Below are 24,132 nucleotides of genomic sequence, written 5' to 3'. Positions count from 1 at the left end.
AGTGAAACATACAACCAGCTCCAACACATTAAAACACATTGCATTAACTTCAAAACATATTAAAACACATTGCATCAACTTGCCTCCAATTATTAAAGTTCCCCCCCCACCTCTCCCGATGCCGGTGCCGATCCCTGCCCCTATCCCAGGCCGAAGGGCCTTCCGGTCTGCTTCCCCCGCCGGCCCTGAGCCTCGAGTAGCGTGCTGGTCCCGCTCTCCGCCCCTAGCCCTGGCCGAAGGGCTTGCCGGTCTGCTTCGCTAGGTCACCCCGAACCCCTAGCTGGTGCCGGTCCAGCTACAGCACCCCAGCCCCGCGTGCCTTGCTGGTCCCACCCCTATCCCAGGCCGAGTGGCCTCCCGGTCCACTCCCCGCCCCTATCCCAGGCCAAATGGCTTCCTCCCCACCGCACCTAACTACACCCAAAAGGCATCCCCCCCCAACCCCCTTCTCTCTTCCCCCCAATCCCCCTTTTCTCTTTTCTATTCCCCCCTCTCTCTTCCCCCTCCCCTCTCTCTCCCTCTCTCTTACCTTTCCTGCTGCTGATGTCCGGGCATCTGCTGCACTCACCTGCGCCGATTTATTTTACTCTTCAGAAGGTTTTTCTGCAGAGGCCATATTCGCTGGCCTAAGAAGAACTAGAGTAACTATCAGCTGACAAAACTTGCCTAAATGGCCAGAATTGGCGCATGTGGAAGGTTATGCCCCCTTTGGCTGAAAAAAAACATACTTAAACAAATCGTAACTAACTGAGTTAGGCTGGTGCAAATTGATTGGGAAATCGGTTTTTTAACTTAGGCCAAAAAAAGCAGCCTGCTCCAAAAAAATGATGCAAATCACAGGGGAAAATTGAGCCCGCAGTGTTTAATTTCTCTATCCTATTAAGTACCTCTGTTAAGTCTCCTCTGAGGCATCTCATTTTGAGGTTCAAGAGATCTGGCTTATAAAGTGATTCCTCACAGCTTGTTCCTCTAACATCAAGGATTAGATTCTTTCCTCTCTGACGCAGAGGGCAGTTAGTTGGCTGTGCAGATTTTTTGCAGTATTACACAAGAGCTTAATTGCAATAATAAACATTTGGCTATGGACTTAATGACCTTAAACATGATAATGAACCATCACAATAATGTTTGAACTGGATGCATGTTATTTTGTTCGTGGAATGTTTTCTCTTTGCTTTCTCTTTCTAAATGTTGGCTCTCCGGGCAATCTGTTAATATGCAAAGTAGTTTGAAGCTGTAATGTACCAAAGTTTAAGCTTTGAGAGCTCATTGATATGCATCCAGAATTCTGTTTACCAGAGGGATTGATGGCGCACGAATAATGGCCCCAAGTTTCCACATGATTTGCTCCTGATTTTTTGGAGCAACTGGTGTAGAACGGAGTATCTTAGAAATCGGAATTCTCGTCATTTAGTTTGCTCCAGTTCTAGTCAGTTAGCACAGTTTCACTTTGGAACAGAATTTTTTTTTCAAAAGGGGTCGTGTCCGGCCACTTACGCCTGTTTTCGTCAGTGAAAACTTACTCCAAACTAACTTAGAATGGAGTAAGTGAAGATTTTTGTACGCTTGAAAAAACCTTGTCTACACTTTAGAAAATCAGGCGTAGGTTACAAATCAGGCGTAGGCAATGGGGGGTGGGGAGGGGTTTAAAGGGAAGTTTACAAACATTAAACACTTCAGTTTTACAAATAAAGAGCCATCATCAATAATAAATGATTAATATATCAATAAATCAACCAATAAATCAATCAAAAAAATTAATAAGAAATAATAAAAATAAAAAATCAATAAATAAAACATTTTCTACTTACCGACAGCAGCACCGGGAGCCCTCCAACAGCGTGCTGGGATGCCGCCCCCCCCCCCCCCAGTGTGTCTCTGTCAGTGTCTCTATCTCTCTGTCTGTCTGTGTGTGTCTCTCATTCTCTGTCTGTCAGTGTCTGTGTTTCTGACAGCGAGGGGAGGGGGAGGAGGGGGGTAGAGGAAGAGAGGGGGGGGCAGAGGGAGGGAGGGGGGAGAAGGGGGAGGAGGGGAGAAGGGGGGGAAAGGAGATGAGGGGGAAAGGAGATGGGGTGAAAGGAGATGGGGGGAAAGGAGATGGGGTGGGAAGGAGATGGGGGGGGGAAGGAGATGGGAGGGAAGATGGGGGGGGGGGAAGGAGATGGGGGGGGAAGGATATGGGGGGGGGGAAAAGGAGAAGGGGGAGGGAGGCTGAACGGGCCAGGCCCGAGACTTCGGGCAGGGCCTTTACAGGTAGGTGGCGTTAGGTCGGGTCGGGGAGAGGGAGGTCAGGTTGGATCCAGTCCGGAGGGGGGGGGGGGAAGTGGGAGTCGGGTCGGGTCCGGTCCGGGGGCAGGGGGGGAAGCGGGAGTCGGGTCGGGTCCGGGGGCGGGGGCAGGGGAAGCGGGAGTCGGGTCGGGTCCGGTCCGGGGGCAGGGGGGGAAGCGGGACTCGGGTCGGGTCCGGGGGCGGGGGGCAGGGGAAGCGGGAGTCGGGTCGGGTCCGGAGGCGGGGGGGGGGGGAGCGGGAGTCGGGTCCGGTCCAGGGGCGGGGGGGGAGAAGCGGGAGTCGGGTCGGGTCCGGGGGCGGGGCGGAGGTGGGGGTGGGGGGAGAGCGTGTGTCGGGTCCGGTCCGGGGGCGGGAAGCGGGAGTCGAGTCGGGTCGGGAGGAAGCAGGAGCTGGACGTGGGAGGAGCCTTATTCACGCAGCCCCAGTGAGGCCATTCGGCCTGTGCTAGGGGCTGCGTGCTTCGGGCCCCTCCCACACAGTTTCGGGCGCCTGGAGCTACTGCACTTGTGTGCCCACTGTAGCGCGCATGTGCAGAGGTCCCGGCACTGTTTTCAGCGCAGGGTCCTGGCTCCACCCCCTACAGCTCGTGCTGCACTGCGCTGAGGGCCAGAGGACCTGCAGGGAGGTGGTGAATTTGGAGGGTTTTTTTCGGCGCACTTTGTGGCGCGAAAAACGGGCGTCCAGGTCGGGACTGCGCCGTTCTAGGCGTGGCTCGAAACTTGGGCCCATAAGGTTAGTGGCTGATGGCTTGAAGTGGTCTTTCGCTAGGCAACAACAACAACTTTCATTTATATAGCGCCTTTATTGCAGTAAAACATCCCAAAGTGCTTCACAAGAGTATAATGAGACAAAAAAAAAAATGACACCGAGCCACATAAGGAGAAATTAGGGCAGGTGACCAAATGCTTGGTCAAAGAAGAAGGGTTTAAGGAGCGTCTAAAAAGAGGAAAGAGAAGCAGAGAGGCGGAGAGGTTTAGTGAGGTAATCCCAGAGTTTAGGGCCCACGTAATAGAAAGCAATGAAACTATATTTTGTTGTTCAGCAATAGCTCCAAAGTGAATTTAACTTTAATGACCCAAGAGCTGCCATTCTATCTAAAGCTAGGCTGAGTACATTTGAAAGAAAGCTCAATTTGTTTGTGAGGGAATGTTGACTAAGGGGTTGATTGACACAGCGCTGGGATGTAATCAGACTCCAAATACGATAGAGGCAAAGGGATACAAGATGGAGAAACAGACATTAATGCAGGCAGAGGTTTAAATCGATCGGTGGTGTATTTTGGCTTGTCGGGTTGTCTAGAACACTACAATTTTATTGTATTTCCAAAGGCAGAAATGTCAACATTGCTTCCTGTTCACTTGAACAATTTTACAAAAGTTTCAATGAATACTGAAGTTTGAAACATTTCAGATTTTCCTGAAACACATGAAAGGTAAGAAAGTGCAACACCGGTGGTCGAAATTGTCCTTTTTGCGATGCCCATTGGTGCCTCCGTGGGGCGCTAACAGGACGCAAAACAACTTTTTGTCCGGTGGCGGGCGGGGCGATAGCGATAGTGCTGCTCCCTGCCGGTAGTGCCCCGGGCCGTCCCGCAACTGGTGGCGATGGCATCGGCGGCGTGCTCGGTGACCCCTTAGCACCACGCGCCGACCCCATTGCCCCGCGAGGCTGCCAGGAGCGGATGTCAGCGCCAGCCTTGCGGGTCACGAACCAGGCCGACATCTGCTCGCGGGCGGGAAGTTGCAGCGGAGGTCGCGAGCGCCCCGCCCGCCCTGCCACCGTGGCGGTTTTGGCGACTCACCGCTCGGCCCGACTTCTTCACTCCTTGCGTGGTGCGGGCCGCCATCCTGTACCCAAGCACTCCGTTTGGGGTCCCAGGCTGCGGCCTTGGCACCACGCTGCCCAGGTGGTCGAGTGGAGGCCATCGGAGGCCGTGCAAACTGCACAGCGGCCTTCTCCTTTAAGCGAAGGGAGAGGTGTTGAACCGCGTCGGCGCTATGCTACGCCCCTTCCCTCTGAGGGGCGGTGACCGCAATTTCGTGGCCGGGGCTGGACTTCCGCGTCGGCCGCAGGAAGTCCAGCCCCCAAGCCGGTTACTGCCCCAAATTGGGGCGCTGGGGAACTTCTCCCCATGGAAATTTAGAATAGAAATGTTAGGAAAATCCCCTCCCATTGCCATTCTGATCTCCCCATCCTTGACCTCCTACGGAATATTAGTCAAAACAACGCAAGCTTCAGGAACATTCCTTCTGGACACACTGCCACCCTCTGGTTTGAAGATCAGTCCTTAGCTATCTCTTCCAGTTTCTCAAAGGAATGGTCTGCTAGAGTCACCTGGGGATCTGTCAGCATGTTGGGGAGGGAAGGTGGGTTTGCATTGTGTGCCTTTTGTCTAAACAGAGAAAAGGCAGGGGATGGGGGTGAGGGGGGGGTGGTGGGTGGGGGGTCTTCACCTTATGGGTTGCATTGTCCCTTCACTCTTTGGATACCAATGGTCTTGCTGTGCCGTCATCACCCCTCTCCTCAAAAAAGACCTTGACCTCACTGTGCTTGCAAGTTACTGTCCCATCTCTAACTTCCCTTTCCTCTCCAAAGTCCTTGAACGTGTTGTTGCCTCCCAAATCTGTGCCCATCTTTCCTGGAACTCCATGTTTGAACCCCTCCAATCTGGTTTCTGCCCCTGCCACAGTATCGAAATGGCTCTCATCAAAGTCACAAATGACATCCTTTGTGATTGTGACAAAGATAAACGATCCCTCCTCATCCTTCTGGACCTGTCTGCAGCTTTGGCACAGTTGACCACTCCATCCTCCTCCAACACCTCTCTACCATCGTCCAGCTGGGTGGGACTGCACTCGCCTGGTTCCATTCTTATCTATCTAATTATAGCCAGAATATCACCTGCATTGGCTTCCCTTCCCACTCCTGCATCGTTACCTCTGGTGTCCCCCAAGGATTTGTCCTTGGCCGTCTCCTATTTCTCATCTACATGCTGCCCCTTGGCGACATCATCCGAAAACACTGTCAGTTTCCACATGTATGCTCTCGACACCCAGCTCCACCTCTCCACCACTTCTCTCGATCGCTCTCTAAATTGTCAGACTGCTTGTCCGACATCCAGTACTGGATGAGCAGAAATTTTCTCCAATTAAATATTGGGAAGACCAAAGCCATTGTCTTTGGTCCCCGCCACAAAATGCATTCCCTAGCCATTGACTCCATCCCTCTCCCGAGCAGCGATCTGAAGCTGAACCAGACTGTTCACAATCTAGGCGTCATACTTGACCCTGAATTGAGCTTCCGGCCACATATCCACAGCATAACTAAAACCGTGTATTTCCACCTCCTTAACATCGCCCGTCTCCGCTCCTGCCTCAGCTCATCTGTTGCTGAAACCCTCATCCATGCCTTTGTTACCTCTAGACTTGACAACTCCAATGCACTCCTGAGTGGCCTCCCACATTCTATCCTATGTAAACTTGAGGTCATCCAAAACTTGGCAGCCCATGTCCTAACTCGCACCAACTCCGGCTCATCTATCAACCCTGTGCTCGCCAACCTACATTGGCTCCCGGTTAAGCAATGCCTCAATTTCAAAATTCTCATCCTTGTTTACAAATCCCTCCATGGCCTCGCCCCTCCCTATCTCTGTAATCTCCTTCAGCCTCACAACCCCCCAAGATGTCCGCGCTCCTCAAATTCTGGCCTCTTGAGCATCCCTGATTATAATCGCTCAACCATCAGTGGCCATGCCTTCAGCTGCCTAGGCCCTAAGTTCTGGAACTCCCTGCCTAAACCTCTCCACCTCTCTACCTCTCTTTCCTCCTTTAAGACGCTCCTTAAAACCTACCTCTTTGACAAAGCTCTGCCTTAATTTCATCTCATGTGGCTCGATGTCAAATTTATTTGTGTTGTCTTAAAACACTGCTGTGAAGTGCCGTGGGACATTTTACAACGTTAAAGGCGCTATATAAATACAAGTTGTTGTTGCTATTTGCAGTATTTTCTGTTTTCTTGCGTTAGCAGTTTTGTTTATATTATCTGCCCCATTGTCTTTCCCGTATCTTTGCCTCCTCACTTAGCTCACTTTTTGCCGAATTTGCCATTCGTCCTGCGTATGCTGATTACCTTTGCTGTGGTGAAAGTCAAGCTGCCTTTTAGTGGAGGAAGGTGGACCTCAAATAGGCTAAGGAGGTGCCAAGCGCGGCAGTAAGTCACTGAATGACTCAATGCCACGCCAACTGCTCGGAGCACCGGGCCAGAGGATTTGAAGAAGCTGAAAAGAATTCGAGCAGAAATACACAAGTGTGACCGTAAAGTAGCAGCACAGGGCGTACATGGGCATGAAAAGAAAATAGCAATCATTGATGTTACTGTAGTGTATGTAGGCACCTTTAGTAATGACTCCACGAGGCAGGGTATGATACTTAAACTGTGTAGACTGTAGTCCTTTATTTGCAGCTCCTCGAGTGAGGACACCAAGCTGTGAGCTCCTTTATATACTGGATTACCTGCAGTGTGCAGGTAACCCTTAGGTCTCCAACAGCAGCACCCTTTGGTGTACAGGTAAGGTGTGTACAGTGTAAGGGTACATTCAGTGTTGCATAACAGTGTTACAGACATCACACAGTAAACAGACATGCATACACAACAGTTACATGCAAGGAGAACTGTTAGTAAGGATGTACCAATTAGGGTACTGTATTAGAAGTAAAAAGTAGCAGGGTTCTGCAGAGTGCATCATATATTCCATGATGGCAATGAGAATGTACTGCAGGAAGGAGAATCTAATTCATGGGCTAAATCACCGAGTTTGCATCCTCACTGTTTAAAGGCAAAATTGACACTTAACAGCAAGGCAAAGTGTAGAACAGCTGTTCCATAGCGCCTTTCATGGCCTCAGGATGTCCCAAAGCACTTTACAACCAATGAAGTACCTGTTGTAGTTTTGTCACTGCTGTAATGTAGGAAACACAACTGCCAATTTGCACACAGCAATGTCTCACAAACAGTAACCCGATGATCTATTTTAGTGATGTTGGTTGAGGGATAAATATTTCTCTTCTTCGAAAGGTGCCATGGGATCTTTTACGCACACCTGAGAGGGCAGACGGGGCCTCAGTTTAACATCTCATCCGAAAGACGGCACCTCCGACAGTGTAGCACTCCTTCAGAATTGCACTGGGAGTGTCAGCCTAGATTTAATGCTCAAATCTCTGGAGTGGGACTTGAATACATGACCTTTTGATTGGGGAGAGCTGTCACACTGAGGGCAGGCACCTTCACACACCGAGAGTTAGAAGATCTTACGTAAGCAGTCGAAGTGCCAGGTGGGGAGACATGAACTCGATAAACTTGAGCTCATCCAAAACTCTGCTACACATATCCTAATTCACACTTCACCCATCATCCCTGTGCTCGCTGACCTACATTGGCTCCCGGTCCAGAATACCTCGAATTTAAAAATTCTCATCCTTATTTTCAAATCCCTCCATGGCATCGCCCCTCCCTTTTTCTGTAACCTCCTCCAGCCCCACAACCCTCCGAGATGTCTGCACTCCTCTAATTCTGGCCTCTTGAGCATCCCCTATTTTAATCGCTCCACCATTGGCGGCCGTGCCTTCAGCTGCCAAGGTCCTAAACTCTGGAATTCTCTCCTCTAAACTTCTTCGTATCTCTACCTCTCTTTCCTCCTTTAAGATGGTCCTTAAAACCTACCTGCCCTAATATCTCCTTATGTGGCTCGATGTCAAATTTTGTTTGATAACGCACTCGTGAAGCATCATGGAAAGAATTAGTACGTTGAAGGCGCTATCTAAATGTAAGTTGTTGTTGTTGAGTCACCTGCTGGGAAATGTGGTGGAACTGGAGCGGGGGAGGAGCCTAAAGAGGGATAGAAAAAACAGCAGAATAATGCAATATGTATTTAGAAGTCAGAGATAATTGTATGTTTTAACAAAATCTTCTTTGATGATTGCTTAGTTATTTGTTAAGATCCTCATCATAGGCGGTCCCTCTGAATCGAGGAAGACTTGCTTCCACTCCTGAAGTGAGTTCTTTGGTGGCCGAACAGTCCAATCCGAGAGCCACAGACTTTGTCACAGGTGGGACAGATAGTCATTGAAGGGGTGGGTGGGACTGGTTTGCTGCACGCTCTTTCTGCTGCCTACGCTTGATTTCTGCACGCTCTCGGCGATGAGACTCGAGGTGCTCAGCGCCCTCTCGAATGCTCTTCCTCCACTTAGGGCGGTCTTGGGCCAGGGACTCCCAGATGTCAGTGGGGATGTCGCACTTTATCAGGGAGGCTTTGAGGGTGTCCTTGTAGCGTTTCCGCTGCCCACCTTTGGCTCATTTGCCATGAAGGAGTTCCGAGTAGAGCACTTGCTTTGGGAGTCTCGTGTTTGGCATGCGGACAATGTGGCCTGCCCAGCAGAGCTGCTCGAGTGTGGTCAGTGCTTCAATGCTGGGGATGTTGGCCTGGACGAGGACGCTGATGTTGGTGCATCTGTCCTCCCAGGGGATTTGTGGGAGCTGTTAGGAACAGCGCTGCTCACAGCAGGTAAATGTCATTCTTTAAAAAATGTGTTTTCAGGATGTGGGTGACCAGTGGCAAGGTTGTGTTTATTGCCCATCACTAGTTGCTCTGAGAAGGTTGTGGTGTGTTGGGCCTTTTTAAAATGCAAATCAAGAAATGCACATGTCTTTTAATATAGATCTTGATTCTCATCTTTAGTAGAGCATTAATTTGTTTTGAAGTCTTTCACTTGTTACTTGACTGTTTGTATGCAGCCTCTGGCTTCCAACAATAGCTTCTGGTTTCTCCATTATCTACTCACCAGATATTTTCGATTCCCTTTCTGGCTCCGTGTTTAACGTGGCTGCGCAAACATAGATGTTACTTGAATAAGTAAAATGGAAAATTGCGTCAAGCATGCTCTGGACTTAGCCTGTAATGAGCAGAAACAGCCACATGATGGTGTGTGATGTCTAGTTTTCTGGAGGTTTTTTGTTTTAAATGCCTGAATAGAAATATGATAAATGCTCATAATCCGGGGTTTAATGATGGTTTCTTCTCGTTTATTAAAGAAAATAGGATTGTGAGGATCCCACACAGAGCTCTCTTCAGCATAAAGGAGGCCCTCACGTCTGAAACACAGGTAAACACCAGCATCAGCTTGTATTATGTCATTAGCAGCAGATTCACTTGGCCATTAACTCTCTTGGCTCAGATTGTCGCCAATGATACCTTCAACACCTTTCACTGTTTCTGCCTGTTCCTGCTGATTCATTGACTGTTGTGTTTAGATAGTGAGTGCGGATCATTGCATGAGGCCAATTTGATGGGCTGATATCTTCTTCTTTGTCTTCGGTGCCTAGAAGTACATGAGGCAACTCATTTCTTCCATTGATTTTTACATACAGAAAGTCATGCTCTGGGTTGTGTCCATAAACAAAGACCCCTTTATTTTAATGTGGAAAGTTCGTTAGCCTGACACACAAACGCTACCAGCAGGAACCATTAGATAGTAATTGCTGGTCACAGGAATGTGGGAAGGGAGAACCTTGAGACAATCACTATCACTAGGGGGTAGTGCTGGACAGGCTAATGGGACTTAAGGTAGACAAGTCCCCTGGTCCTGATGAAATGCATCCCAGGGTATTAAAAGAGATGGCGGAAGTTACAGCAGATGCATTCGTTATAATCTACCAAAATTCTCTGGACTCTGGGGAGGTACCAGCGGATTGGAAAGCAGCTAATGTAACGCCTCTGTTTAAAAAAGGGGGCAGACAAAAGGCAGGTAACTATAGGCCGGTTAGTTTAACATCTGTAGTGGGGAAAATGCTTGAAGCTATCATTAAGGAAGAAATAGCGGGACATCTAGATAGGAATAGTGCAATCAAGCAGACGCAGCATGGATTCATGAAGGGGAAATCATGTTTAACTAATTTACTGGAATTCTTTGAGGATATAACGAGCATGGTGGATAGAGGTGTACCGATGGATGTGGTGTATTTAGATTTCCAAAAGGCATTCGATAAGGTGCCACACAATAGGTTACTGCAGAAGATAAAGATACGCGGAGTCAGAGGAAATGTTTTAGCATGGATAGAGAATTGGCTGGCTAACAGAAAGCAGAGAGTTGGGATAAATGGGTCCTTTTCGGGTTGGAAATCGGTGGTTAGTGGTGTGCCACAGGGATCGGTGCTGGGACCACAACTGTTTACAATATACATAGATGACCTGGAAGAGGGGACAGAGTGTAGTGTAACAAAATTTGCAGATGACACAAAGATTAGTGGGAAAGCGGGTTGTGTAGAGGACACAGAGAGGCTGCAAAGAGATTTAGATAGGTTAAGCGAATGGGCTAAGGTTTGGCAGATGGAATACAATGTCGGAAAGTGTGAGGTCATCCACCTTGGAAAAAAAAACAGTAAAAGGGAATATTATTTGAATGGGGAGAAATTACAACATGCTGCGGTGCAGAGGGACCCTGGGGGTCCTTGTGCATGAATCCCAAAAAGTTAGATTGCAGGTGCAGCAGGTAATAGGAAGGTGAATGGAATGTTGGCCTTCATTGCGAGAGGGATGGAGTACAAAAGCAGGGAGGTCCTGCTGCAACTGTACAGGGTATTGGTGAGGCCGCACCTGGAGTACTGTGTGCAGTTTTAGTCACCTTACTTAAGAAGAATATACTAGCTTTGGAGGGGGTACAGAGACGATTCACTGGACTGATTCTGGAGATGAGGAGGTTACCTTATGATGATAGATTGAGTAGACTGGGTCTTTACTCGTTGGAGTTCAGAAGGATGAGGGGTGATCTTATAGAAACATTTAAAATAATGAAAGGGATAGACAAGATAGAGGCAGAGAGGTTGTTTCCACTGGTCGGGGAGACTAGAACTAGGGGGCACAGCCTCAAAATACGGGGGAGCCAATTTAAAACCGAGTTGAGAAGGAATTTCTTCTCCCAGAGGATTGTGAATCTGTGGAATTCTCTGCCCAAGGAAGCAGTTGAGGCTAGCTCATTGAATGTATTCAAATCACAGATAGATAGATTTTTAACCAATAAGGGAATTAAGGGTTACGGGGAGCGGGCGGGTAAGTGGAGCTGAGTCCACGGCCAGATCAGCCATGATCTTGTTGAATGGCGGAGTAGGCTCGAGGGGCTAGATGGCCTATTCCTGTTCCTAATTCTTATGTTCTTATGTTCTTATAGTACGGGGGGAGGGGGGGTTGGGGTGGGGTGTTGATACTCAACCCTCACTGGACATGTGTACCCCACTGGATATCAATCTAGTATTCAGAGTCTGGAGCTCTCGTCTCAACAATAACAACTTGTATTTATATAGCGCCTTTAATGTAGTAAAACGTCCCAAGGCGCTTCAAAGGAGTATTATAAGAGAAAAGATTTGACACCGAGCCACAAAAGGAGAAATTAGGGCAGGTGACCAAAAGCTTGGTCAAAGAGGTATGTTTTAATGAGCGTCTTAAAGGAGGAGAGAGGAGAGAGAGGTAGAGAGGCAGAGCGGTTTAGGGAGGGAATTCCAGAGCTTGGGGCCCAGGCAATGGAAGGCATGGCCACCAATGGTTGAGCGATTATAATCAGGGTTGCTCAAGAGGGCCGAATTAGAGGAGCACAGACATCTCGGGTTGGGGGGGGGGAGGGGGGGAGTTGTGGGGCTGAAGGAGATTACAGAGATACGGAGGGGTGAGGCCATGGAGGGATTTGTAAACAAGGATGAGAATTTTGAAATTGAGGCGTTGCTTAACTGGGAGCCAATATAGGTCAGCGAGGACAGGGGTGATGGGTGAGCGGGACTTGGTGCGAGTAGTCTCCTGCTCACTGAAGAAAGGGAGGGGAGCCAGTCTGTGTCCATCAAATGCAAGTACCCAGCTGGAGGTTAACCCAGAATCCAGAGGCCAGAGGTCTCACCTCCTTCTCGCTGGGGCTCAAACCCATAACTTTATGACTCCAAGGCAGAATGCTACCATTGAGCGAAAGGCCTGCTCCAACACTACAGAGACGTACAGGGCTAAAAACAGAAATAATAGCACTTCAATGCTGATTTTTAAAAAACACAGGAAGACTTGAATTAAAAAGTGCCTTTCATGGCCACCGGATGTTCCAAAGCACTTTATAGCCAATGAAGTACTTTTGGAGTATAGACACTGTTGTAATGTAGGAAATGCAACAGCCAATTTGTACACAGCAAGCTCCCACACACAGCAATGCGATAATGACCAGATAATCTGTTTTTGTTATGTTGATTGAGGGATAAAATATTGGCCAGGATACCGGGGATAACTCTGGTCTTATTCTAAATAGTGCCATGGGATCTTTTACGTCCACCTGTGAGAGCAGACGGGGTTTAACGTCTATCTAAAAGACAGCAACTCCAACAGTGCAGCACTCCCATGGTACTGCACTGGAATGTCAGCCTAGATTTGTTTGCTCAAGTTCTCTGGAGTGGAACTTGAACCCACAACCTTCATGACTCAGAGCCACTGGTTGATACAGTACATAAGGCCATACGAAATAGGAGCAGGAGTAGGGCATAAGGCCCCTCATGCTTGCTCTGCCATTCAATAAGATCATGGCTGATTTTCTACCTCAACTCCAGTTTCTCACCCTATCCCCATATCCCTTGATTCTCCTAGAGTCCAAAAATCTATCGATCTGTGTCTTGAATATACGCAAAGATTGAGCATCCACAGTATTCTGGTGTGGAGAATTCCAAAGATTCACAACCTTCTGAGTGAAGAGATTTCTCCTCATCTCTGTCTTAAATGGCCTACCCCTTATCCTGGGACTGTGCCCCCTGGTTGTAGACCCTCTGGCCAGGGGAAAACAGCCCCTTATCTAGGGAAACAACCTCAGTTAAGTGAACCGTCCAATGCTCACTTCTTTTAAATTCTCAGTAAATTGAAGTTTTTAATAATTCATATTTGCAAGATCAAACAATGAAATATTATAATGCTAAATAAAAATAAAATTGGGTTCAATGAGCCTGCCTGGAAGGCTTAGTGATGGATACATCAGCTTTAGAAATGATCATTTAGTAGTTAAATTGGAATTTGTATTTGAATCACTCTCTTTAACACCAATAAGTCTGTTTTAAGAACGTGTTAATGTCTTGGATGTGAAACGGCTCTTTGAATATCAATGTGACTATTTGTACTGTCCTTTTTCGGTTCTTCTGTGCCTGCCTCCCCTCGATCCCCCTGACTCCGCCCCGATGCTTCGGATGGTGGGGTGGGGGGGGGGGGGAGAAGCGGCAGTGAGGAGAGAGAGAGAGAGCCTGGGGGGGGGGGGGGCGAGAGAGAGAGAGCTTGGAGGGGGGAGAGAGAGATAGAGACTGGGAGGGGAGAGAGAGAGAGAGCCTGGGGGGGGGGGGGGAGAGCGAGAGATCCTGGCGGTGGGGGGAGAGAGAGAGAGAGAGAGCTTGGGGGGGAGAGAGAGAGAGAGCCTGGCGGTGGGGGGAGAGAGAGAGAGAGAGCTTGGGGAGGAGAGAGAGAGAGAGCCTGGGGGGGGGGGAGAGCGAGAGAGAGCCTGGCGGTGGGGGGAGAGAGAGAGAGAGAGCCTGGGGGGGAGAGAGAGAGAGAGCCTGGGGGGTGGAGAGCGAGAGAGCCTGGCGGTGGGGGGAGAGAGAGAGAGAGAGCTTGGGGGGGAGAGAGAGAGAGAGCCTGGGGGGGGGGGGGAGAGCAAGAGAGCCTGGCGGTGGGGGGAGAGAGAGAGAGAGAGAGAGCTTGGGGGGGAGAGAGAGAGAGAGCCTGGGGGGGGAGAGCGAGAGAGAGCCTGGCGGTGGGGGGAGAGAGAGAGAGAGAGCTTGGGGGGGAGAGAGAGAGAGAGCCTGGGGGGGGGGAGAGCGAGAGAGCCTGGCGGTGGGGGGAGAGAGAGAGAGAGAGCTTGGGGGGGAGAGAGAGAGAGAGCCTGGGGGGGGGGTGGAGAGCGAGAGAGCCTGGCGGTGGGGGGAGAGAGAGAGAGAGAGCTTGGGGGCGGGGGGGTGGGGGGAGGGGGGTAGAGAGAGTGTATCTGGGGGGGTGGGGTTGAGAGAGAGAGAGATCCTGGCGGGGGAGAGAGAGAGACAGCCTGGGAGGAGAGATGCGAGAGGGAAAGAGCCTGGGGGTTGAGAGAGAGAGAGCTTTGGGTGGGGAAAGAGAGAGAGAGCCTGGGATGGGGGGGGAGAGAGAGCTTGGAGGGGGGAGAGAGAGAGGCTGGCGGGGGGGAGAGAGAGAGAACTGGTGGGGTGGGGGAGAGAGTGTCTGGAGGGGAGGGGGGTGAGAGAGAGAGAGAGAGAAAGGCTGGGGGGATGGGGAGAGAGAGCCTGGGGTGGGAGAGGGAGAGAGAGCTTGGGGGATGGGGAGAGAAAGAGAGAACTTGGTGGGGTGGGGGAGGGGGGGGGGTGGTGGAGGGGAGAGAGAGAGAGAGAGAGAGAGAGAGCTTGGGGCGGAGGGGAGAGAGAGAAAGTTGGTGGGGGCGGTGGAGAGGTGGTGGGAGAAAGAGAGAGAGAGAGCCTGAAAGGGAGAGAGAGTGCTTGGAGTGGGGGAGGGGATGAGAGAGAGCGCGGCACGGGGTGGGGGGAAGAGAGAGACATGGGGGGGAGAGAGAGTTACTTCCAATCCAGAAGTCATGACACTCACTATTCACTTCGTACCTAATAAACCTGTTCACAATCTGCATACTATGGCAGGGTGGGGGGAGGTAAGGTCATGCACTTACGCTGGTGTAAGGGACTTTGGCTGGGAGAGGGATGCACTTGCGCTGGGCCAAGGGACTTCAGCTGGGAGAGGCAGCACTTGCACTGGGGTAAAGGACTTCGGCTGGCACTTAGTGGCTTTTGGGGAGATCCATCCTCTGTGGCTTCTGAAGTCAAAATGGACCGAGTTACAATTTGCGAAGTCAGTCAGAATTTGTGCTGGGCGGTTCCAAGTACACACGCCACAGAAAATTCAGGGTGTGGCTTATCCTCCAATAGATGCTTTGAAATTGGAGAGTCAATCAGAGACAAGGGCAGTACAAATAGACGCATCCATTGAATATTGTTTTTGAACGACTGGCTGACTTTGAATTCACTTCCGATTTCTCCTGTTGTTGGCAGTTAGCAGAAAGTGGAAAAATTATGGCTATTTTAATATTTAGAAAAGGGAGCACGCTTCATGTCCCAAGAGTCCTGAAAGAGGCTGGAGAGGGGTGGGTACCACCTGGGGTCTCTGGAAAGGGGAGGCCAGGGCACACCACACACTCCTCCTTTAGGTAGCTGGTAGGAACCTAAGATGCTCCAACCCATGCCTGCCAGCCCATGCAAATTAGGTGTGCTCCCACTGACCCCTCAAACTCAAGGGGGTCAGTTCTGTGGGGGAACTGATGGCCACAATTCCAACATAACTGCCAGGATCGTGGGTATTTTTGAAGCCTTTATATTTTCTACACTCCTCCACCCACGCCCCCCCCAATAATTAACTACTGATTTAAAATGGTTTTTTTGACTGGATTTATAATGGTGAGCAATAATTTAAAAAAAGATATTTTCAGGATGTGGGCGTCGCTGATAAGGCTGGCATTTATGACCCATCCCTAATTGCCTTGAGAAGATGTTGGGGAGCCTCATCTTGAACCGCGGCAGTCCGTGTGGTGAAGGTGCTCCCACAGTGCAGTTATGGGGGGAGCTCCAGGATTTTGACCCAGCGACGATGAAGGAACGGCGATATATGTCCAAGTCAGGATGGTGTGTGGTTTGGAGGGGAACTTGGAGGTGATGGTGTTCCCATGCGCCCTTCTCGCTGGTGGAGCTGGTGGGTTTGGGAATGGTGCTGAAGAAGCCTTGTTGACTGGCTGTAATTTCACTAATTATCTCACATACTTATAGTCCTGGTGTAGCAGTAACATTTCAGTAGAATGTAATGCTGACCAGTACTGCCATATAAACCTGTAGCAAATAAAACAATCTGCCAGTTGCATTCACAGTTGTAACCCACCCATTTGACACTCCGTGGAGGAACTTATCTTATTAAAAATAATCGTGGCGATGGAAGAAAGTGCCCAATTTAGGGACTTACTTTACAAATTCATGCTCCTGGATTGCAGATCAGTAATTTGGTCGTCCATTCTATGCATATTTTCTATCCATTCAAATTAATGGTAAGAAAATCATTGGGAGCATTTGCCTGAATTTCCGATGAACAATCCAGGAATGCAATTTTGTAAATTTGCCCCTGTAATTTACTTGATATCATTGCACTTTACATGGAATTTGTTGCACAGAAACAGGCCATACAGTTTATGCTCCACACGAGCCTCCTCGCACCTTACTTCATCTCATGCCATCAGCATATCCTATTATCCCTTTCTCCCTCATGCGCTTGTCTAGCTTCCCCTAAAATGCTTGTTCTGGTGAATTTATTTTTATTGTATATCTAATTGAAGCAACGGCAAATTTTTATGTCTTAACAGAAGAATGATTCCGGTCGACTGATGGAAGGCACTTCTGCTCAACATATTGGAGGCAGTATGATTGATCTTGGTGGTAAGGAATATCTGGAAGCACAGGCCCCTTTTCAGTTAGATCATGGAGTGGCTGCCAGTTGGGAGCATCCAGGTTCTGCACGCCAACATCGGCCTCCGGTACAACCGAGCTCTTCGGTTAACCAACAGCAGGGATTCCCAGGGCCAGTGAAGACATTGGGATCATCCAAGGAAAGGCTCAGTTCAGTCCAGGACGAGCCAGCTGAGAAGAAGGATAACCGTCTCAAAAGAAAGTGGGCAGTGCCAGAATGTGGCGTGAAGAGGCCAGGAAGCGCGGTCATGCTGAAGCAGCCTGCCGGGGATAGTGTGCCGAAGGGTCACCAGGGCCACGGCACCGAAGCGATGGATTCTGCAAAGACAGGACCAAGGCCACAGATTTGTGATCTCTTCACTCTGGACACTGAACAAAGATCGAAGGTGCTACAAGAGGTGGCTCGTGCGTCGGTCATCATTTTAACTATGGTGTATCAAGATGGATCTTCTCAGCTTACTGCAGTAAAGGTTAGTGCAAGGATCAGGTTACATAGAAACATAGAAACATAGAAAATAGGTGCAGGAGTAGGCCATTCGGCCCTTCTAGCCTGCACCGCCATTCAATGAGTTCATGGCTGAACATGCAACTTCAGTACCCCATTCCTGCTTTCTTGCCATACCCCTTGATCCCCTAGTAGTAAGGACTTCATCTAACTCCTTTTTGAATATATTTAGTGAATTGGCCTCAACAACTTTCTGTGGTAGAGAATTCCACAGGTTCACCACTCTCTGAGTGAAGAAGTTTCTTCTCATCTCGGTCCTAAATGGCTTACCCCTTATCCTTAGACTGTGACCCCTGGTTCTGGACTTCCCAAACATTGGTAACATTCTTCCTGCATCTAACCAGTCTAAACCCGTCAGAATTTTAAACGTTTCTATGAGGTCCCCTCTCATTCTTCTGAACTCCAGTGAATACAAGCCCAGTTGATCCAGTCTTTCTTGATAGGTCAGTCCTGCCATCCCGGGAATCAGTCTGGTGAACCTTCGCTGCACTCCCTCAATAGCAAGAATATCCTTCCTCAAGTTAGGAGACCAAAACTGTACACAATACTCCAGGTGTGGCCTCACCAAGGCCCTGTACAACTGTAGCAACAGCTCCCTGCCCCTGTACTCAAATCCCGCCTGCTTTTAAAACCTTTTTGTAGCTCAACACAATAACATCAATTAATATACGAGCATTGCTTTCATTGGTGTGGTCCCATCTTTACTTTAGGTTGCAAGCTATTCTGCCTCTTTGTATCATAGAATCATACAGCGCAGAAAGAGGCCAATCGTCCCACCGTGCCTGTGTCAGCTCTTTGAAAGAGCGATCCAATTAGTCCCACTCCCCTGCTCTTTCCACATAGCCCTGCAATTTTCTCCCCTTCAAGTATTTTACCGATTCCCTTTTGAGGAGAAGAGTTCATTCGTAGTGAGTAGAATTCGATGTGCGACCAGGCGAGCCGGCAATATAGCTCGGGGACTAGCTGCACATTGCACTCCAAAACATGTCTTCAAGACTGGCAATGCAATTTGATTGCAGCATCAATTTATATTAAAATGGGTATGTTCTGTCACCCTGAAACATTCCTTATGGAGATTTATATATTAATTGTGTCCACGTCCCTGTTGCATTTGCAATTGTCTGTGACACCTGTATGTGGCACTGTTATAAAGCTTCCCCATTTAGAGTACTCAACTCTTTGCCACGTTTTTCAGCCAAAAGAGCCTGTGGGGGAAAAGTTCGGGTTGTTTGCGCCTCCTGTGGGACGCAAACGACTTTTCGTCGAGGTGCGGTGCTGCTACCGACTCCCGCGAAATTCTCCCGATAGTTTAGCGGTGGCGATAACTGGTAGCGCCCCACTCCTACCGATGCCACCCCGCTTATACTGGTAGCGCCCCGGGCTGCTGCGTCAGCGATGACAATGTCATTGACGTGTGCAGCCACCCGTTTCCGCCCCAGAGTGAAAATTTGGTAGCGCCCCGTGAAGCTGCCATGGGTCGTAGGCTGCTTGTGGTGGAAAAATGAAAGGGTTAGTAAAAAAAAAATGGCCGACTTACCGGTTGCGGCCTTCTTGACCGCAGATCCCGGGGTGCGAGCCCAGCACCCCGCTTGTGTTCCGCGGCTGCTGCTACTGCACCCCGCAGAGTCAGCAGCTTGGCCCTCCCCTTTAATAGAAGGGGAGGAGCCTGTCTATGCGCCAGCACTACACGTCTCAACTTCACATGCCTTTTGCGCTCCGGTCCCGCCCCCGACAGGAACTGCACCGCGAGATTTTACGTTGCAGTTCCTCTCAGGTCAGTAAGCCCAATATAGCTTGCAGGCGTGACCTCCGTGCCTGATGCAGGACCTTACATGGTGCGCCTGGTAGGTACCAAATTTCGCCCCGTGTTGCTCAGTAACATTCCCGATTAAAGAGCTTGCGTTGAGCCTGCCACTGCTCTGGCCACTAGGTGGCTCTGAAGAGCAGTTGTTTAATTTCTGAAACTCCTGCGTGTCAGCCATCTTGTTAAGCAAGCCTGGGAAATCGTAAATCTATTGTTGCCCCTTCTCAATCATCTCTTGAAAGAGCTATCTAATTAGTCTCGCTCCCTTGCTCACTCCCCATATCTCTGCAAATTTCTCCTCTTCAAATATTTATCCAATTCCTTTTTGAAAGGTACTATTGAATCTGCTTCCACCACCATTTCAAGGCAGTGCATTCCAGATCATAATTTGCTGCATAAAAATATTTCTCCTCATCTACCCTTTGGCTCTTTTGCTAATTACCTTACCTGGCTACCAGTCCTCCTGTCAGTGGAAATTTTTATTCTATCAAAAAACCTTCCCAATTTTGAACACCTCTATTAACTCATCTCTTAAACTTCTCTGCTCTAAGGAGAACAACCCCAGCTTAGCTAATGTAACGCCTCTGTTTAAAAAAGGGGACAGACAAAAGGCAGGTAACTATAGGCCGGTTAGTTTAACATCTGTAGTGGGGAAAATGCTTGAAACTATCATTAAGGAAGAAATAGTGGGATATCTAGATAGGAATAGTGCAATCAAGCAGATGCAGCATGGATTCATGAAGGGGAAATCATGTTTAATTAATTTACTGGAATTCTTTGAGGATATAACGAGCATGGTGGATAGAGGTGTATCGATGGATGTGGTGTATTTAGATTTTCAAAAGGCATTCGATAAGGTGCCACACAAAAGGTTACTGCAGAGGTATGCGGAGTCAGTGGAAATGTATTAGCATGGATAGAGAATTGACTGGCTAACAGAAAGCAGAGAGTCGGGATAAATGGGTCCTTTTCGGGTTGGAAATCGGTGGTTAGTGGTGTGCCACAGGGATCGGTGCTGGGACCACAACTGTTTACAATATACATAGATGACCTGGAAGAGGGGACAGAGTGTAGTGTAACAAAATTTGCAGATGACACAAAGATTAGTGGGAAAGCGGGTTATGTAGAGGACACAGAAAGGCTGCAAAGAGATTTAGATAGGTTAAGCGAATGGGCTAAGGTTTGGCAGATGGAATACAATGTCGGAAAGTGTGAGGTCATCCACCTTGGGAAAAAAAACAAAAAAAGGGAATATTATTTGAATAGGGAGAAATTACAACATGCTGTGGTGCAGAGAGACCTGGGGGTCCTTGTGCATGAATCCCAAAAAGTTAGTTTGCAGCTGCAGCAGGTAATCAGGAAGGCGAATGGAATGTTGGCCTTCATTGCGAGAGGGATGGAGTACAAAAGCAGGGAGGTCCTTCTGCAACTGTATAGGGTATTGGTGAGGCCGCACCTGAAGTACTGCGTGCAGTTTTGGTCGCCTTACTTAAGGAAGGATATATTGGCTTTAGAGGGGGTACAGAGACGATTCACTAGGCTGATTCCGGAGATGAGGGAGTTACCTTATGATGATAGATTGAGTAGACTGGGTCTTTACTCGTTGGAGTTCAGAAGGATGAGGAGTGATCTTATAGAAATATTTAAAGTAATGAAAGGGATAGACAAGATAGAGGCAGAAAGGTTGTTTCCACTGGTCGGGGAGACTAGAACTAGGGGGCACAGCCTCAAAATACAGGGGAGCCAATTTAAAACCGAGTTGAGAAGGAATTTCTTCTCCCAGAGGGTTGTGAATCTGTGGAATTCTCTGCCCAAGGAAGCATTTGAGGCTAGCTCATTGAATGTATTCAAATCACAGATAGATAGATTTTTAACCAATAAGGGAATAAAGGGTTATGGGGAACGGGTGGGTAAATGGAGCTGAGTCCACGGCCAGATCAGCCATGATCTTGTTGAATGGCGGAGCAGGCTCGAGGGGCTAGATGGCCTACTCCTGTTTCTAATTCTTAGGTTCTTATGTTCTCCAGTCTCTCCACATAACTGAAGAACATAAGAACATATGAAATAGTAGCAGGAGTAGGCCATTTGGCTCCTAGAGCCTGCTTCGCCATTTAATATCATGGCTAATCTGATCATGGACTCAGCTCCACTTCCCTGCCCGCTCCCCATAACCCTTTACTCCCTTATCACTCAAAAATCTGTCTATCTCCACCTTAAATATATTCAATGACCCAGCCTCCACAGCTCTCTGGGGCAGAGAATTCCTCAGATTTACAACCCGCTGATGGAAGAAATTCCTCCAAAAGCTCAGTTTTAAATGGGCGGCCCCTTATTCTGAGACTATGTCCTCTAGTTTTAGTTACCCCTATGATTGCCAATATCCTCTTTGCATCCACCTTGTCGAGCCCCCTCATTATCTTGTATGTTTCGATAAGTTCACCTCTCATTCTCTGAACTCCAATGAGTATAGGCCCAACCTACTCAACCTATCTTCATAAGTCAACCCCCTCATCTCAGGAATCAACCGAGTGAACCTTCTCTGAACAGCCCCCAATGCAAGTATATCCTTCCTTAAATATGGAGACCAAAACTGTATGCAGTACTCTAGGTGTGGCCTCACCAATACCCTGTACCAGTTGCAGCAGGAATTCTCTGCTTTTATACTCTATCCCCCTTGCAATAAAGGCCAACATTCCATTTGCTTGCCTGATTACTTGCTGTACCCGCATACTAACTTTTTGTGTTTCATGCACAAGGACCCCTAGGTCCCTCTATACTGCAGCACTTTGCAATTTTTCTCCATTTAAAAAATAATTTGCTTTTCTATTTTTTACGCCAAAGTGGATAACCTCATATTTTCCCACGTTATACTCCATCTGCCAAATTCTTGCCCACTCACTTAACCTGTCTATATCCCTTTGCAGATTTTTTGTGTCCTCCTCACAATTTACTTTCCCACCCATCTGTGTATCATCAGCAAACCTGGCTACATTACACTTGGTCCCTTCATCCAAGTCATTAATATAGATTGTAAATAGTTGAGGCTCCAGCACTGAGTCCTGCGGCTCTCCACTAGTTACTGTTTGCCAACCGGAAAATGACCCATTTATCCCGACTCTTTGCTTTCTGTTAGTTAGCCAATCCTCTATCCATGCTATTATATTGCCCCCAACCCCATGAACTTTTATCTTGTGCAGTAACCTTTTACGTGGCACCTTATCGAATGCCTTTGGAAATCCAAATACACCACATCCACTGGTTGCCCCCTTATCCACCCTGCATCGTTACATCCTCAAAGAACTCCAGCAAATTTGTCAAACATGATTTCCCTTTCATAAAACCATACTGACTCTGCTTAATTGAATTATGTTTTTCCAAATGTCCCGCTACTGCTTCCTTAGTGATGGACTCCAGCATTTTCCCAACGACAGAGGTTAGGCTAACTCATCCGTGGCATATTCTAGTAAATCTCCTCTGCACCGTCTCCAAGGCCTTGACGCTATTGGAGAGGGTGCAGAGGATCGAAGTTGGGATCATTCTGATCTGAATGGCTCTAGCACCGTTGAACTATTGGATGAGCATAAAGAAACTTTTTTTAACATGTTTCTCCACAGCGATTTTTTGCATGCATGCCTCAGTCTGGCAATGCCCCAATTTTTAAATTCTCATCCTTGATTTCAAATAAGAACATAAGAAAATAAGAATTAGGAGCAGGAGTAGGCCATATAGTCCCTTGAGCCTGCTCCGCCATTCAATAAGATCTTGACTGATCTTCGATCTCAACTACACTTTACGACACAAACTCCATATCCCTTGGTTCCCCTAGAGTTCAAAATCTACCTATCTCAGCCTTGAATATATTCAATGATTCAGTATCCACAGCCTTTGTGGTAGAGAATTCTAAATATTTAGCCAGACAGGGGAAACAATCTCTCAGCATCTACCCTGTCAATCCCCCTTAGAATCTTATATGTTTCAATGAGATGACTTCTCATTCATAGAGACTTAGAAACATAGAAAATAGGTGCAGGAGTAGGCCATTCGGCCCTTCGAGCCTGCACCACCATTCAATAAGATCATGGCTGATCATTCCCTCAGTATCCCTTTCCTGCTTTCTCTCCATACCCCTTGATCCCCTTAGCCGTAAGGACCTTATCTAACTCCCTCTTGAATATATCCAATGAACTGGCATCAACAACTCTCTGCGGCAGGGAATTCCACAGGTTAACAACTCTCTGAGTGAAGAAGTTTTTCCTCATCTCAGTCCTAAATGGCCTTATCCTTAGTCTGTGTCCCCTGGTTCTAGACTTCCCCAACATCGGGAACATTCTACCCGCATCTAACCTGTCCTGTCCCGTCAGAATCTTATAAGTTTCTATGAGATCCCCTCTCATCATTCTAAACTCCAGTGTATAAAGGCCTAGTTGATCCAGTCTCTCCTCATATGTCAGTTCTTCCATCCCAGGAATTGGTCTGATGAACCTTTGCAGCACTCCCTCAATAGCAAGAACATCCTTCCTCAGATTAGGAGACCAAAACTGAACACAATATTCCAGGTGAGGCCTCACCAAGGCCCTGTACAACTGCAGTAAGACCTCCCTGCTCCTATATTCAAATCCCCTAGCTATGAAGGCCAACATACCATTTTCCTTCTTCACCGCCTGCTGTACCCGTATGCCAATTTTCAATGACTGATGAACCATGACACCCAAGTCTCGTTGCACTTCCCCTTTTTCTAATCTGCCGCCATTCAGATAATATTCTGTCTTCGCGTTTTTGCCCCCAAAGTGGATAATCTCATTTTTTTCCACATTATACTGCATCTGCCATGCATTTTCCCACTAACTAACCTGTCCAAGTCACCCTGCAGCCTCCTAGCATCCTCATCACAGCTCACACCGCCACCCAGCTTAGTGTCATCTGCAAACTTGGAGATATTACACTCAATTCCTTCATCCAAATCATTGATGTATATTGT

General features: G+C 48.3%; 1 protein-coding gene across 1 annotated transcript in view; it reads left to right on the top strand.

The window, feature by feature from the left end:
- poln (polymerase (DNA directed) nu) overlaps positions 1-24,132 on the top strand; it is a 520,953-nt gene that overhangs the window by 12,116 nt on the left and 484,705 nt on the right. Inside the window, exons 2-3 of the mRNA XM_070877627.1 lie at positions 9,376-9,446; positions 16,743-17,315. Coding sequence (XP_070733728.1) covers positions 9,376-9,446; positions 16,743-17,315 — 644 coding nt within the window. The remainder of the gene's footprint in view (positions 1-9,375; positions 9,447-16,742; positions 17,316-24,132) is intronic.

This window comes from Pristiophorus japonicus, chromosome 1 (genome assembly GCF_044704955.1).
Source record: "Pristiophorus japonicus isolate sPriJap1 chromosome 1, sPriJap1.hap1, whole genome shotgun sequence".
NCBI classification, from domain to species: Eukaryota; Metazoa; Chordata; class Chondrichthyes; family Pristiophoridae; genus Pristiophorus; species Pristiophorus japonicus.
This window is presented reverse-complemented; position numbering and strand designations above follow the sequence as displayed.